Here is a 16709-nt window from a genome sequence, read left to right on the forward strand (position 1 = left end):
TGAGTAGTCCAATGTGGTCACAAAAGCCATGAAAATGGGACGATGAAATTTCTCAGCTTCTGATCTGGGAATTTGGAAACGGATCATTCGAAATGGGATGAATGAGTTAATGGATGAAACGAGATTACGATTCTCATTTTCTCTTCTTTTCTTTTGCGAACAGAGACCAGACATGCCACGACCGTTTCTTCTTCTTCTTCTTCTTCTTCTTCTTCTTCTTCTTCTTCTTCTTCTTCTTCTTCTTCTTCTTCTTCTTCTTCTTCTGCTTTTACAAATACATCACTTCAGTTGTAAAATGGTTCACATGAATCACGGTCAACGTACGAATTCGAACGCCCAAAAAAGGTCGTCATATTTCTGATGGAGAAGGAGGGACGTGGAATAGGAACAGAAGATAGGATGGAAATACCTAACCCACAGAAAGGCGCACCGACGGAAAAAGAAGGAGGAGGAACACGGTACAGGATAGGAATGGGAACAAGAACAAGAACATCCAGGCACAGGAACAGGGTCACAGATGGCACCCGAGCAGGAATTGGAGCAGCGCAGGAGAGAACCAACTCGAATCCCTTACACAACCACGAACCTTAAGCCCTCGTAGGTACCTATACGGTCACCTTGTACCAACGGTGTGATGGCCACGTGCAGTGAAGCATTCGTTCTACTTGGGTGCCTTCACCTTTACATCTTACACCCCTCGGAACCCGGTACCTACCAACCTATTAGGGACCTTACCTTATAGTATAGGCACCGTACGTTTTTCGAGCTCGGTATCAGTTTTTTTTTTAAAAAAAAAAGAATAAAAAGAAAATTTAAAAAATTGTCGACGTATGCGTACGGTCAGGGTGGTAGTTGGCACCTCTGTTAGGTGTTTACTGGGTTCCTTGCCTATGTATGTACAGTTGGGAAGTGACAACAATACCTTTAGGTACCTTTGGGTACCTGTAGGTAGGTAGGTAGGTAGGTAGGTAATAGGTAGGTTGTGCTTGAAAGAGGGCCACCATTTGCAATGGAGGTAGGTATGATATATTTCGATTGTCGTCGGTTCTTAATACTCCTTTACTACTTACTTGATTTACACAAGGACCTATGCTACCTGAGTACTCCGTAACATACACCGCACTGGTACACTCACTTGCCACAGGGAACCAAAAAAGAAAAAAAGGGGGGGGGGGTCCCTATTGGAAACATTGTGTGACGGTGCGCTACTGACTTTGGGACATGGATGGAATATATGCACATGTATAGAACTTCAGGTACTCAACTTGACATGCATGCATGCAAGCAAGCAAGGAAGCAGTAAGGTAATGAGGGAGGTAGAGCCAGTCACTCACTCACTTACTCACTCTCCGTGTCCAAAGTGTAGAGTGTAGCAATGCTGACCCTGCAATGAATCAACAAGTATCGGATCAATCGTCCGGAACCTCACTACAGATAGTCAGTCCCACGGGGAGGGACCCTTGTTCCTGCCAACATGAACGCTCCGAGCCACTTTTCAGATTGGACACTTAATAGGCGACCCAAGCGTGGAACAAAAGTGAGGACCTTAAAAGCACTAACTATTGTAGGACTGCCATGGTCTCCGGAGCCCCATACAGCATATACCTCAAGCGGGTAGTTTGCGACACGGTCCAGCTAGGTTCAAGGAAGAAGGTCGTATTCGTATAAATGCCATATTATTGATACATTTCTTCAGGGCAACCCTCTGTTCGTCGCGAGTTGACTGTCAGAGGTTTTTGACATCGACCAAGATGCCGGATTGGGAAGGTCGCAAAACTCAGAGCCTTACTGCTCGCACACGGTTGGTGACTGAGTAATCCCAACACAACCTTCCAAGATTGTCGACCAAGATGTACGACAGAGGTGTTGCTGATATTCGATCGTCCCAATGTCCATTCGACTGGCGCAGGGATAGTCTCGCCGGAGAGAGATTTTTCAAACGTTGAAACCAGTAAAGCCGGAGAGTTGCTCTCTGAATCTGCCGCCTATGGTGTCTTGTGTCTTTCCACCTTCGATCATCTTCTCTAACTCTTCAATGGTATTTGGATCAACTGTTCCCCACATCTTCCACGGCCCTTCTTTACCGTTGAGCGTAAGTTTCTGTATCACGACATATTCAGTCAGGTTTTTGACATCGCCCTGGGCCATATTCGCCAGTTTGTAATATTGCGTCGATCGAATTCGCACGGTACATTGCCGGAAAGAGGAGTTCGGCATTGGGAGAGGGGCCAAACGGTCAGAGACGACTCTCGCAGAGGCATTAGGGAGTAGCACGGATATGGGCCACTTCTGTAGGAAGCGCGGGTAGGTGATGCCAGAATAACTGAGCAGCTTCCATAGTTCGTCTGTGCGCGTTCTCTTTCTCCTTTCAACGCGAGATCGAGCTTGGCTAAGGAGCCCGTTGCATGCGACCTTCTCGAGAGCGCGTATATCGCCGGCCGCGAGCGCTGTATTGAATTGTTTGTGCAGATCCAGGGCAATCTGGGGTCTTTCGGAGAGCTCAAGAGGCTTTGACAATTTCTTGTTCGTAAGAGGGTCTCGGGGCGCATCCCACCACTGTAGATAGATCAAGCTGGACAGAGATGTCAGTAGCGGACAGGGAGGTGAATGGAGGAAGGGTGTGAGCCGTACGTGAAGGTTCCCTGCACATTTTGCTTGATCTGGAACCATTGAATTTGCAGTCGTTTTCGGAATGTGGGAGGGAACCAACTGGGGAGGTTTGATGCCGTGGATATGACGGGGCAGTTGGGCATTCTGCCCAAATCATCAGGGAGGGCTTTTGACTTTTCGAACGAGGTCCTGGCCATCATCGTCTTCTGGGATTTTTGCTTCGGTAGTACGGAGGCATAGTCCAAATCTCTGCGTTGTCCGAGAGCTTCCCTCCTGTGACTGGTCGTAAATTGGCGAGCTGCCAGGGCAAAGATTTGGTGTTCGCAGAGGAATGGAGTGCGAGGTTTTCTGCTTGCAAAACTAGAAACAGTGGAGGTTGTCGCAGACCTCCTTGGGAGGACCATGGTTGGGCGCGACATTGGGGTCGCGTAGATATCTCTAGTTATCTTGCACAGGTCATGGGTTGACTGACCTCTTCAATCGCTGGCTTTTGAAAGTTCTCCAGGGCCGAGCGAAGCTTGCGCAGGAGATTCCGCTGATGCCAAGGTTTGATCGAACTCCTCGTGATTCAGCCCGGATAAGGAAATCGGATGATGCCGCCCTTGCGCTGCGCACCCCAGCTCGCGCGAGCCGAGCGAGCGGCCATGGTCACTGTGGCTTGCATCTGCTTCTTCCCTCGTGCCACTTCAACTGATCATCTGCTTCTACCTAAGAGTTCTTTGGCCGCTCCAAGATGACCGACTTTGTCGAGCATGACGAAGTCTATCAAAGCTTCCGGGATGATTCTGATCGCGAGATCAATACAGGGAGCCTCACGCTGTGGTCCTCAATCAGCGAATTTATAGTAACGTATATTCACGTTTTGTTATGTCTTCATCCGAGTTACCGATTTCCGAGAGAATTTTTTCAAAATATCTCTATGTGTCTTGTGGCTTCTACGCAAGACTTTTAAGAAGTCTCGAAGCCGACCACAGCGAATCGAGAGCTTACTCTTTTTGACATACTTTCTGCAAACCGTCGAGTTGTTCAAAATCAGCAGCGTCAAGCTCCTCAAGCTCTCTGTCGATCGATGAGTAGATAAAGAATCGAACACAATCGTCACGGTCCCTGGAGACCTCACCGTGGCCCAGAACGTTCAACAACCAGGATTTAGTCTACCACGATGGGTGTTCTGGAGAAAGCGACTTGGAGAACTCTGCTACTACAGTGGCTCGAGCACTGTGGCTGTTAATGCTAGGAGTGCTTTTGACTTCATGATTAGAACTGGGAGGCTCTTGGGATATTGTGGGCGGGAACAGCTATTGGACGAGAGTGGAACAGGAACTGGCACTAGAACTCAAGCGCTCTGGTAGTTTATACTGACATTTCTGTTGCGTTCTAGAGAGGTACTATCGATAGAATTAGTGTATAAGAAATGTGGTATTGATAATGGTTCCGTTATGATCGTAAATATTTGCTAGTCTATGTTACTTAGCTTCAATATCGTGTCCTCTCGACATGCGATTATAGATGATTTCGCTGCTGTTGAGGGTGGAGAAGCAGCCCCGCTGGGTTCGACGGGTGGTTCCTCTATATAAAGGCCTGCGACCACAGCGGCTACAGTCAAAGCAGGAAACAGATATGCGGCGCCACGTGCTATTGGGCCCGAATATGGTGCAACATGGTGCTTCTAAGACGAAGTAATGCTGCAGGAACTCACGCCACGTAGAACGACCGGGCGATTGAGAAATGACGAGCCGCTCACGACAGAAATCTCGGTAGACCTATCTACATACGTGAAATGGCAGGGCTTCTCTTTACAGTCGGCAAAATATCCCATGTCAAGTCTCTTCCCCTCCCCAAAGATCGCCCAGTTAGTTCGAGGCCTGTCGGAGCGACGCGAGCGCCTCTGCGGTGCTCTTATAAGTTAGGGTCTTCTCCATTTGTGACGCGTCACCTTGGCAGCCAGGAACAACAGTTATAGTTATGTACAAACGTAGTACGCGAAACTCGTCCACACTGCGATTAGCCAGTCAAGGCAAGTTTGGTGGGAGCTCCTTGACCCTCGCTCAGGGGTGGCTCTCTGACCATAAAATTTGACTAGGCTGCGATAGGCAAGCATGATAATGTCGCTAACTACATAACGTTAGTTGATGCCCGCCAGCCGAGGAAGAGCACAATCCGTTGCGATCACGGACAGTGCGAGCGGCTAACTTAATAGTAAGAGCCGTCCGGTTGTTGGCATGTCCTTCGCGACAATGCACCCTTTCTTTCTGTGTCACCATATGCCATACGCGGGATGTATCCTGACCTCTGATCGCAAGGGATGAGTGCCGCGGACACTGTACTTCTTCGAGCATGTGATGCGTGCTTCATCAGGAAAATAAAATGCCTGAGAACGGTGAGAGCATCCTGCGCATTTTGTAGCAACGCCAACAGCCTTATTCCTAACGCAACCACTCTAACGTCAGGACCACATAGAGCGCCGATGAGTCTTGCAATCAATGCAGGAGTCTTCGCATAGAATGCACTTCCGATAGAGCTCAATATCGACGACCGCGTCGGAAAGCCAAGCAGATCCTAGACGACTCCAAGCTTGATCCTGCAAATGAGATTCTGGATTCGGCCCCGGAGGAATGGTCTATATCGACGTCGATTCCCCAATATCATTCCATCAGTCCCAGCGTCAGCCATGGCGACAGACCAGGTCGACACGACTTCGTCCTCGGTTTCGAGGAATTAGGGCCCCAAGAGGCGTTAAGCATAATCGTCCAAGATTATGTCCACCTCTTGTTTCCTTTGATTCCTGTCGTCCATCTTCCATCCTTTCAGACAGACGTGGTCAATAACCGCGCCGATTCCGACACAGTTTTTCGTTCTCTGTTGCTCGGCATTTGTACCCTCGTCGTCTGTCAACTCCCGCGCCGATTCCTCGACTACAAGAACGAGCAATGGTTCTCGACCTTTAGCTCTCCTTACGACTTTGCCCTTCATTCAGAGAAGTTTATCAACAGCTACAGGCTGCCAGACTACTTCGAGTCGGCTTCAGTGGAGAAATGTGCTATTGCATATCTTCTCGCCATGTCATTCTACCATGTCGGTCTGTCAGGCCGCGCCACGCTTTACTGGGGAGAGGTTTCCCTTTTCCTCAGCTTCCTAGGCGCAGATGAGCCAAGGTCTTACAGTGCAGTCAACCTGATCGAGGCGCAGCTGAGGAAGAAATTGTTTTGGCTGTACGTTATTGGAAAAGTGTATGTCGATAAGTTGAGACCACGAGAGACGATGGACCTTGCCTCCACAACCATGGAACACATCGGCTAACGGATTGACAGACACCAGCGACTGGACAGGCCTGATGAAGGGGTAGAAAACTCGAATTGGGCGCCGCTCCCTGATCATATGCTGTTTAATTCTGATGATTTGGCAGCCTTGATGCCTCTCGAGGTGGACGACGAATACCTCTTCAGCGACCACATCGTTCCCCAGCCTCCAGACCACGTGTCTTTGGTGGCCGGATTTAATTGTGCGGTCAAGGTTTTCCTGGGATTTGTGGACTTGCCCCTCGAGGAGCTCGGGTCACCTAGCCGAAGTAGAGGCGTGATCGATACACTTCGTAAGATGTATCAGAGGACAATTCATTTGCTTGATGATGTTCCACCACAATTGTCTGGTTGGCGGACCGGCTACGTCCACGGCGCGGAATCTCCAAATGGACACGATCCGTCGAACAACTTGAGACATAGACAACTGGAAAGCCTACGGGCCAACATTCACGTCACATCACTGTGGGCAAGGAGTCGGATATTTGAACGCTTACATGGCCTGACCTCTACTTCGACCACAGATGACAGCGAGTTCTACCGGATTCAGCACAACCTGTGGAGTGAACGTCAGTACAGCTGTGAGAGACTATTGCATGTCCTGTATAACATAAGACAACAGAACTTGGAGCCGAATGGCAGAAGCTTGCTGTTCAAGATTCGCCAGGTTGCTGCGCCACTCTTGAATTGCGCCTTCGAAGACCACACCACCATCTCCCCTCGAGCCAGGATCTACATCGAAAGATTTGTGGAGCTGTTGGCGCAGCTGGACAAGTACTCGTTCCATGACACGCAGATCGTGGTGTGGCGCAACTTGGAGAGCCAGAGAAGACACCCCGTGCAGGAGTTGGTAGGCGACCGCGCTTAATAGCTTAATCATGCTGCACGGAGGAGATCTAGAGGTACGGGCGTCATGGTTCAGATATCCTGGCCGAGGCCCTCGCTGGTGCAGTGGGCGACAAATACGAGGAAGTACTAGTTGAAGATGACAGAGCATGTAGCTTTAGATGTCAACAGAATTTAAACCCTAACTACATTCAAGCCGAGGAAACAAATCTACATCTATGGAAATCCAGATACTAGGCCACACGCTCAAGGATCAAAGTCGAAGGCCTCTGGCACCTCCACCTCCAACTTTCCAGCGATATCAACGCTTGATGTCCCAACATATATCGTGTACGCACCTTTGTCGACAGACCACTTATCTCTGGACTCGTTCCAGTATGCCACACTATCTCTTCCGAAAGTAATGGCCACCTTTCGGGCTTCACCAGGCCTGAGGTGGACCTTTGCAAACCCGGCCAATTCCTTGGCTGGCCTGTCGATCGCCGAGGTGCCCTCACCAGCACCGACATAAACTTGAACCACCTCGGCGCCTTCTGTGGTCCCTGTGTTTGTAACGTCAGCGCTCACGGTCAGTGTCTCGTGGTTTCTCAGCTTCGTTCGAGACACGGAAGTCACCACAACGTCGAAGGTAGTATAAGACAGCCCAAACCCAAACGGAAAGAGGACTCCCTCTGGTCGCCGGTCAAAGTGTCGATACCCGGTGTAGATGCTCTCCTTGTAATGCACGACTTCATTTTTGATATCCCCGGGGAAGTTCTCATATGATGGAACATCGGTGATGGCTCTGGGGAAGGTCACTGGCAATTTTCCACTGGGGGTGACCTTGCCCAAGAGCACATCGGCAATCGAGTGCCCTGCTTCTTGGCCTGGGAACCATGCCTGCACCACCGCGGCAACATCTTCAATCCATGGCATGGAGATTGCAGATCCAGTTGAATTCACCACAACGGTGTTGGGATTCACTTTGGCCGCAGCCACGACAAGCGCGTCCAGAGACCCGTCTTTGGGCAGATCCATGCCAGAACGATCTGCTCCTTCGGACTCCCAGATCGGAGTGTGACCGACAAACACGACGGCGACGTCCGAAGACTTTGCGGCTTCAATTGCCGCAGTCAAGAGATCGGCGTCGTGTTCTGATTCCAGGGCGAAACCCAGGCTGAATCCAATCGCTTCTTTGGTGAAAAGTGAAAAACCAGAGATAGTGTCCTTTGTGGCCTTTGCCTCAATGCGAATTCTATAACTCTCACCAGCCGTGAAGAGATATCTTTTCTTGTCTTCGCCGGGGGAGCCAATCAGGAAAGCCATGATGTCCGTAGTCTGGGAGTTGGAGTAGTCGAAGACGAGCTCGTCGTTGATATAGACCCTGGTGCCGCCGAGCGTAGAGAGCGAGATGTAATGCAGCCCAGAGGTTTTGGGTTTGAATGTGCCCAGGAGTGTCATCTGATCAATAGATGATGGTTCAAGTGTACGATACACACTAGAAGGCACGGTCGAGACGGTTGGGTTGTCGCCATTGAGTTTCGAGAATGTCTTCATGGTGAATCCGGGGACTCCCTCCTCATTATAGACATTCTCCGACAAGGGTGATAGGTTGCGCACAATTCGAGCGCCTTCGGCGTAGTTTAACTGCACTGAAGAGCCCACGGCTGCCTGCAAGGCTTCATATGCTGTCACCTTGTGGTGGCTGTTCACCGAGGCAGAGCCTCCCCCATGACCAAGGTATTCTCTGGCGAGCCCAAGGAGCGCGATCGACTTGGTATTTGTCGATTTCAATGGCAGAATATTGTTGGTGTTCTTGAGCAGGACCATGGATTCAGCAGCAGCCTGTCTAATGAGACTTCGGTGTTCTGGGAGGTCGACCGCCTGTTCTTCAGCGATTTCTGGGTTCTCAAACTTGCCAGCCCGCTGCAGAAGCTTGAGGACATTTCCCACGCGTTGGTTCAATGTGTCCTCGGTCAATTCCCCGGTTTGAAGAGCCCTTTGGATGTTGTCAACGGTCCTTTTGAGTGGAGGACCTGGCATTTCCAGATCGTGGCCAGCGTTCAGCGAAGGAGCAACACTATTTGTACCACCCCAGTCACTCATGACTAGGCCTTTGAAGCCCCACTGACCACGGAGGATGTCTGTGATCAATTCCTTGTGTTCGTCGGCGTGCTTGCCGTTGACAAGATTGTAGCTCGTCATAATTGCCCAAGGATCTGCCCTTTTCACCGCGATCTCGAATGGCTTCAAGTAGATCTCTCGCAGGGCACGCTGGTCGACTCTGGCATCAATGGTAAAACGTCGAGTTTCTTGTTCGTTTACGGCGTAGTGCTTGACGGTAGCACCGACCCCTTCGCTCTGCAGTCCGGCGATCCATTCACTCGCTAATTCGCCGGCGAGCAAGGGGTCTTCGGAGAAGGACTCGAAGTTTCGGCCACCTCTCGGATCCCGATGGTGACAGACTGTAGGCCCGAGTAGAACATGAGCACCTTTCGTCTTCGTTTCCTGGCCTAGAGCTCTGCCGATCTTGTATGCGAACTCTCGGTCAAAAGAGGCGGCCAGAGACACGGAAGCCGGAAAGCATGCGCTCGTGGTCTTGCCTTGAAAGTGGCCTCCCCTCGCTCCATTAGGTCCATCAGACACCTTCAGCGCTGGAATACCGACCCGAGTGACCGGCGAGGTAGTCCAGAAATCGGCGCCAGAGAGAAGAGTTGCTTTCTCTTCTACCGTCAAGCCCGAAATGATAGACTCGAAGCCTTGCTGGGAACCGCTGTACGAACCCATTGCGATGACAATTTCTGCCGGTGAAGAAATTGAGTCTGTCTGGAAGCGAGGATATTCTCTTATCACGCTGTGCCACGTCTGTCGCCTTGTAGAGTGCTCTTGTACTTCCAGTAACACGTCAACAGAGTTGCCAGTCAGGCCGTCGTCGGCTATTGTAGTTCATCCTCGATGCGATGCCGTAGTGGAGTCATAGCGACCCGAAGATGTTCCATGGCTTAAACTCGATCTTTACATGGCTTAAACTCATTTATACATGGATCAATCACTACGCCGTAGGACAGGAATGTCTAGCCTAAGCCGAGGGTCACGTTCCCCCAGGAGGGGCCCCGGCCTCGCTTCGACTTGCATCTTCTCCGGACTAAAAAACTCTCTCGAGATCTCATGCCACTGCCATCGTCACCGTTGAATTTTGCTCGTTGTCAACTACAACATTGATCATTCCAGACCGACGTCGGAGTCACATATTTGACGCATTCACTAGTTATTGTGCGGTTTCCTGCTCGTTAGTGCACTTTCATGCATCCCGCATTCTGTCCCCGGTCTGCATCAGCCGAGCTTGTTGCCATGCATTCTCCGGATTGTAGCTCCCCGGCTTCTGCTCTCATGTCAGGTGTATTGGAACATGGGCCGGCAGTTGTGGCTAGCTCTGCAATTTGCGCGCGACAGCCGCACCTCTCATTGTGTATAAATTCCTCGAAACAGCCGACAGAAAAATGCTTCTCAATCCCTACTGCAAACAGACACTTTGCCTGCCGAATCCTCCACCAAGCCCTGCGTTGTTCGGCCCATTAAACAATTGATCACGGCTTCAACTTTATGTCCCTGCCGTAGTAGATACAATGTCCTTCCCTGTTGGTTTGGCAGAAGAGAAACCCTCTGTATTCACTACCGAGACTCTTGCCAACGACCTCGAAAAGAGTGGTGCAACCCAAGATGACAAGCCAATCAACCACGTCAAGGTTGACGAAAAGATTTCATGGTGGACCAGCCTTCGACAAAACCCCAAAGCATTTGGCTGGTGTTGCTACATGTTGTTCACATGTATCATGTGGGGCTACGACGGTCTCGCCTCTGCGATAGTCCTTTCCATACCCAAGTTTCGCGAGGACTATGGACGACTTTGGCACGGCCAGTATGTTGTCTCAGCAAATTGGCAGCTTGCCTTCACCGCCGCGTCAATGATAGGCCTCATGCTTGGTGGTATCTGCAGCGGCCTGAGCATGAAGCATGTCGGGCAGAGGTGGGCCATGGCAGTCGGTTATGTATTCACCACAGCTGGAGTCTTCCTGCAATGGTACTCTCCGGGACATCTCGCCATGCTCTTTGGAGGCAAACTCTTGACAGGAATACCCCTAGGAGTGTTTCTTACCACCGCTCCAGTCTACTGTTCTGAAGTCGCACCTCCATCCCTGCGCGGCGCCATGATCGCTGCTGTGAATTGGAGCATTGTCATCGGCCAGCTTTTGAGCTACGGAGTCATGCGTCAGACACAGAGCAGGGACGACTCAATGTCTTACCGCATCATGTTCGCTGTGCAGTGGGGCTTTGCGGGCGTCGGCGCCGCTCTCTTGCCATTCTGTCCGGAGTCGCCTATGCGTCTACTGGCTCGACACAAGCTAGAAGATGCGAAAACCAGTATCGCAAGGCTTTATAACTCGGATGTGGTCGACAGTAAGGTAGCAGAGATTCAAGCCCTCCTCGCCCACGAGGCAGGGCTGGCGGCTAATGCGGGCACGTGGTTGGACTGCTTCAAGGGGACAAACCGCCTCCGAACCCTCATCGCCTGCTCAGTCTTCTTTCTGCAGGCCAATTCCGGTGTCTCTTGGGTGGTTGGTTATATGGGCTACTTTATGCAGCTGGGTGGCATGAAGCCTAAAACCAGCTTCGATCTCAATGTAGGTGTGACTGGACTCATGGCTGTCGGCTGCATGTGCGGCTGGGTTTTTGTCGAGAAAATCGGCCGAAGACTCACTATTCTCATCGGTATGTGCCAATACGTATGTACGTGAGATTCGCCGAGAAAAACTGCTAACACCGCGCACTAACTAGGCCTGATCGCATGCACGGTTTGTCTCCTCGTCATTGGTATATTGACTCAATTCATCGACCATGGATCGACCATTGTCTACACTCAAGTCGGCTTCATGGCGGTTTGGGGCTTCATGTATCAAGCGTCCATTGGCGGCGTAGGATACACTCTCATCTCTGAGGTTCCAGCTTCGAGTGTTAGATCGCAAACACAGGGCCTGGCGACGGCAACTAATGGACTTTTCAGCTCTGTTTGGTCTTTCGCCCTTCCATACATGATCAATCCCGATGAAGCAAATATGGGCGGTAACGTGGCATTTTTGTTTTTCGGATGTTTAGTCGTCGGAGACATCTTTGTCTATTTCGCCTACCCTGAGACGAAGGTAAGCATCATACCCCTCCTTTTCATGTGCTTTGATTATGTGACGGCCAGAGATAACTCACACTCTGGGGATAGGGACGTTCATTTGAAGAGATTGACGAGCTTTTCAACCGTGGAGTTCGTCCACGGGATTTCGCCAAAACAAAGTTGAACTAGTGGCAGGGTTATACCTGCGGAACTGACGACAAGACCCTGGACGTGAAGTCCTGACACCCGGACTCTTGAAATACAAGCCAGTACCTGTGGCCAAAGGACAACGATGAAGTTTGACCGGCAGCTTGAAAAGGCCGAGGCTACCCCTGGTCCTAAGGCTGGTGGTGCGCGCAAGGATAGCCCGGATATACTATCACTACAGAGGTAGATAAACACCTCTAGTACAGTATGCAATATACCGCCGTGCAGTTCACCAAGATCTTAATGTATATTTATGCGCGGAATCAAGAAAGTAAATCAGTCTTCAACGACCCAACATATCTAGATATTCGAAGTGACAGAGTGATTACTAAGTTACATGAATACATTGTCATTATCACGCTGTGATTGCTGCCTTGGTAACGTTTCTTTCATAAAGTCTCTTGTTTTTGTATTTTCTGGCCCATCAATACTCAGAAATTAGAATAGCTAAAATGGAAGCATCTAGCACTGGTGCGTCGACCTGTCAGTTCCCCAGTGACGGTGCATAATACTTCTTCGACTCTGGGCAAGAGAAGATCCACCCAATATCCTCCCCGCACAGCTCATACTCAAACGAACGGCACAGTTTCGATCATAATTGAACTGGTTGGTGATTATGAGCGATGAACCCGGGTCAAACTGCCCATCAATCATGTGAGATTTCGTGGTGCACGCGCCCGTCCCGTCGTCGTCGTCATAAGCGAAGGTGAAGTCACGTAAGAGCGGCTCAGTGAGACAGTCAAATTCAGTCAAGTTTTCAGCACTCTCTGCGGGTTTCAAGTTTAGCGCGCATCACATTACACAACACAGCGAGGTCCTAGGTGCGTAGGCAAGGTGTCCAGAGGGTCCCTACACCCTACCTCGCCCCCGATCAGCAGCATGCTCTGAGAGACGTTCTATGAAGTTGGCGAGACAAAGTAAGCGTTGCGAGGAATGAATGAAGGGGTGTTCTGCGAATGAATCTCTACTCTCGGCCCATGCCTCCTGGTTGACGACAGCCCCCTGTGTACCAGGTGCTTCCCTATCTACCCCTATTATAATACAGTGAGTGCAATTCGACATAATACTTACATAAATAATCCAACTATTTACAGCTATTTACTATGTGATTCAAGGCTATCATGGCTGTGATATGAGACTTGTAAGATACATGCCAAATGGCGGTGTACATGGTTCGCGAAAATCGCTGATTTACGGATTCTTGCAAGGCACAATACCCTAACAGACGCACCTCCAGCTTCCAGCCTGATGGAACATTGATCGAAGGAGCCTGCCCGCCTTTCATGTCGATTGCGACTGGTCGCACGGTCTCTTCTGGAGGGCAAAGTTTTGACGTCCAGAGTGTGGGTGAAAAGTGGCTCCTCATGTACATCTTCTTGGGGACACGAGCACCGAATACCAAAGGTAGTTTGGCCCGAGCTCCAGGAACAGAGCACTCATCCACGTGTACGCGGAATCACCCCCATGCCAGTAACCCCAAGATTCTGACATGGGATCTGTCGATGCCCGTCGGGAAAAGCCCCGTCAATCTTGAACAGGGGGTAACCGATCGACTACCAATATCCCACCCACATCGAATTTCCCCGGACCGATACGATAGTCGCGTTTGACTTCTCGCCGTTGCTCGCACTGACTCACCATGAATGGCCATGGGCCCTTGGCGCAAAACCAATTAAAGAGATGGCTCTGCTATATGGGTCACGTTTCCGCTAGCTGGGCCCCACGGGGTTCGCCAAAAGGTGGGATTTTTCCTGACATCGTGGAGCCGTGGCGGTGGACCAGACTGTCGATGCAGACTTGATTGCCAAGTTGCGAACAGACCTTTCAGATACATTAGAAGGGACCCGGCCCTGATTTTTTTTTCAAGCTCGTCTTCCATCGACTCGCATTGTTCAGAACTCCCTCATACTCCTTGTCCAATTTGAAGAAACAAGAAAATTTTCATCGCCACAATGCCTCTAGGTATTATTGACGATCACAAGCTCGAGCATGTGCCAGGCACGGCCCCGTTGTCCGACCTCGGACGCCTCGACACCGAGATTGTTGGTGTCGACCCGACGATGCTAAAGCATGATCCTAGTGGGAAGATCGTCCTGGTCCCTCAGCCTTCAGACTCAATCAACGACCCCTACAACTGGCCGAAGTTCAAGAAGTTCATGTTTGCTGCGACTTTCGCGTACGGCTGCGGTTGTGTTGGAGGTAAACATACATGGTTTCAACGTCTTGGGGCCTCAACTAACGAGTGCGCTTCTAGCCGTTGGCCCTCTCCTCGGTGCAGGATTCGTCCCCATCGCGGAAGAAATTAATGTTCCTCTCAGCAAACTCATTTCCGGATTCCAAGGAGGCCTTATCTGCGCCATTGCAGTAGGCAGTATCATCTGCAACGCACTCGCAGTGAAATATGGCAAGCGTCCCATCTATCTGGCCACTTCCGTCGGCCTCGCAGTCACCTGTTTCTGGGCAGCCGCTGCAAAGTCGTTCCCTGCGCTCGTTGCCGCCCGTGTCGTCCAGGGTTTCTGCATGGCTCCCATGGAGGCCCTCATCCCTGCGTCGATCGCTGATATCTGGTGCGTCAAGAGTCAAGAAGTTGCCAAATGACGGAGCACTGACGAAGAGAAACAGGTTCGTTCACGAGCGTGGCTTCTACACCGCTTTGTTCAACTTGGGTGTTCTTGGTGGCATCAATCTTGGTCCTCCTATCGGTCAGCACACTTGCACAACATCCACTTTCTCAGACTTTCAGAGCTAACAGTAAACTCTAGCCGGACCTATTATTCAATATGGCTCCTATAAGATTTGCTTATACGCCATGGGTGGCGCATTTGTCCTCCAACTAATCCTGACGTTCTTTTTCATGCCGGAGACCGCTTTCAAACGGTCAAGCTCTTTGAACATCGACACAAGTGCCCACAACGTAAGCCAATCTCTGCATCAATTCTAGTCCAATCTTTAACACAGCGCTATTCAGGTTGCCGTCACCGAAACCAAAGCGGTCGTTCAACAGGTTGAGAAAGACGAAAACGTGACAGTCGCTGCCGCCTCACCTTCTGAGCCTGAGACTAAGAACTCATTCGCCAAGGAGATGCGTTTGTACTCAGGCTACGTCAACCATGTCTCATTCTGGAAAACTCTCAGCCATCCGTTCCAGTTACTCGGCTCTCCGGTCGTCCTGTGGGCAACTCTGCTGTTCACGACCTGCATCTCGTGGTTGGTCGGCATTTCGATCACACTGTCTCAGATTTTCTCCGCCCCACCTTATAACTTCCCGGTCGTGTCTGTTGGAGCCACGAATGTGTCCTCGTTTGTGGCGTCGCTTCTCGGAACCTTGGTCGCCGGCCCAGCCATCGATGGTGTTGCGAAACTGATGTCCAGGCACAACAAGGGCACTTTCGGTAAGTCCACACCAGTGAAAATAACGCCCATGGCGTGTTACTGACGCGCTTTCAAGAACCCGAGTTCCGCCTTCCCATCATGGTGACATACGTGCTCTTCACGGCCACTGGATTCTTTGGCTGGGGTCAAGCCGCATACGCACAATCTCCATGGCCTATTCCTGTCATTGTGTGCCTCGGCCTGATCAACCTGGGTGTCCAACTGGGAACCACCTCCGTGGTCACTTACGTCGTGGACTGCCATCGTGAGCAGGCCGGAGAGGCTTTTGCTGTGATGAACTTCATCAAGAACTTCTTCGCCTTCGGCCTGACCTTCTACCTCAATGGCTGGGTTGCGACCCAGGGTGTGCGAAACGTATTCTTTGTCATTGGTGGCATCACGATTGGAGTCACTCTTCTGACAATTCCGATGTAAGTGCCATGATTCCAATCTCAGTAATCCATTTCGAATTTGACCCAGCTCACAATTTTTCACAGGTACATCTATGGCAAGCGTGCCAGGAGCTGGGTTTACAGGCATCACATCAGCTCTTCCCCTATGCAGCAATAGACTCATCTAGTGGGATCTTGGAGGCGCGAAGCTGATAAAGGAATGGTACATTTATTGGGAGAAGGGAGAGGATGGGCTAGAAAAATGCCATGTACCTAAGAATAAGACTGCGTTCAGAAGAACCATCTCCTGACCTGCGCGCTCGCTCACGTCCCATTGCCCCGGTCTATAGTGCTTTTGGGTTGCCCCCGGATTTTCCGATGTTGTGGGCAGCGCCCCTTAGCTCGAGAGGGCCCCTCTCTTTCTAGACATGATGTGACATATTTGGCGCAGGACCTTGAATCTTGAAAAATTTCTTTCTCTGGTACTGGCCCACTCGGTGGGTTCGAGGCCCTGACTAGCTGACCGAAGCATGGGCGACGGCTGACGAGGTCTAGATCGGACACAGACAAACGGCAGAGAACAGACAAACCTAGAATATATTTTAAGTTCATCCAGCCTGTTTGTTGAAGCTTGTCTTCCCCAGAGAACCCCCCTGGGGGGATAACGAATATGGGGTGGTTCCGGCAAAATCCTCATCATTTGGGTACCCATCCGACCCCCAGTTTCATCGTTGCGAGAGACGAGGAAATGACTCCCTTTTATGGACGATGCCATCTCAAAAGGAGCCTTTCCGGAACTCTGCATCACCACCGGATCACCATCCTCCTCGGCCACGCCCC

The 16709-nt window shown here is 50.8% G+C and overlaps 5 protein-coding genes across 5 annotated transcripts; 3 read left to right on the top strand and 2 right to left on the bottom strand.

Moving 5' to 3' along the window:
• Positions 1-1935: 1935 nt before the first annotated feature.
• PV08_06765 (uncharacterized protein) lies at positions 1936-3014 on the bottom strand (the record flags this gene model as incomplete). The annotated part of the gene is made up of 2 exons (XM_016381098.1): positions 1936-2572; positions 2632-3014. 2 exons carry the CDS (start codon positions 3012-3014, stop codon positions 1936-1938), a joined length of 1020 nt encoding a protein of 339 aa, XP_016234200.1.
• Positions 3015-4977: 1963 nt separating this feature from the next.
• Positions 4978-6777, top strand: PV08_06766 (uncharacterized protein; the record flags this gene model as incomplete). Its single annotated transcript, XM_016381099.1, has 3 exons — positions 4978-4990; positions 5114-5840; positions 5922-6777. 3 exons carry the CDS (start codon positions 4978-4980, stop codon positions 6775-6777), a joined length of 1596 nt encoding a protein of 531 aa, XP_016234201.1.
• Positions 6778-7001: 224 nt separating this feature from the next.
• PV08_06767 (uncharacterized protein) lies at positions 7002-9521 on the bottom strand (the record flags this gene model as incomplete). Its single annotated transcript, XM_016381100.1, has 1 exon — positions 7002-9521. One exon carries the CDS (start codon positions 9519-9521, stop codon positions 7002-7004), a length of 2520 nt encoding a protein of 839 aa, XP_016234202.1.
• Positions 9522-10360: 839 nt separating this feature from the next.
• PV08_06768 (uncharacterized protein) lies at positions 10361-12087 on the top strand (the record flags this gene model as incomplete). Its single annotated transcript, XM_016381101.1, has 3 exons — positions 10361-11504; positions 11571-11932; positions 12007-12087. The coding sequence occupies 3 exons, from the start codon at positions 10361-10363 to the stop codon at positions 12085-12087; spliced, it is 1587 nt and encodes a 528-aa protein (XP_016234203.1).
• A 1970-nt stretch (positions 12088-14057) lies between these two features.
• On the top strand, positions 14058-16047 carry PV08_06769 (uncharacterized protein; the record flags this gene model as incomplete). Its single annotated transcript, XM_016381102.1, has 7 exons — positions 14058-14304; positions 14360-14672; positions 14728-14807; positions 14868-15019; positions 15074-15497; positions 15554-15908; positions 15975-16047. 7 exons carry the CDS (start codon positions 14058-14060, stop codon positions 16045-16047), a joined length of 1644 nt encoding a protein of 547 aa, XP_016234204.1.
• Between the last annotated feature and the right edge of the window lie 662 nt (positions 16048-16709).

This window comes from Exophiala spinifera, assembly GCF_000836115.1.
Source record: "Exophiala spinifera strain CBS 89968 unplaced genomic scaffold supercont1.5, whole genome shotgun sequence".
Taxonomy (NCBI): Eukaryota; Fungi; Ascomycota; class Eurotiomycetes; order Chaetothyriales; family Herpotrichiellaceae; genus Exophiala; species Exophiala spinifera.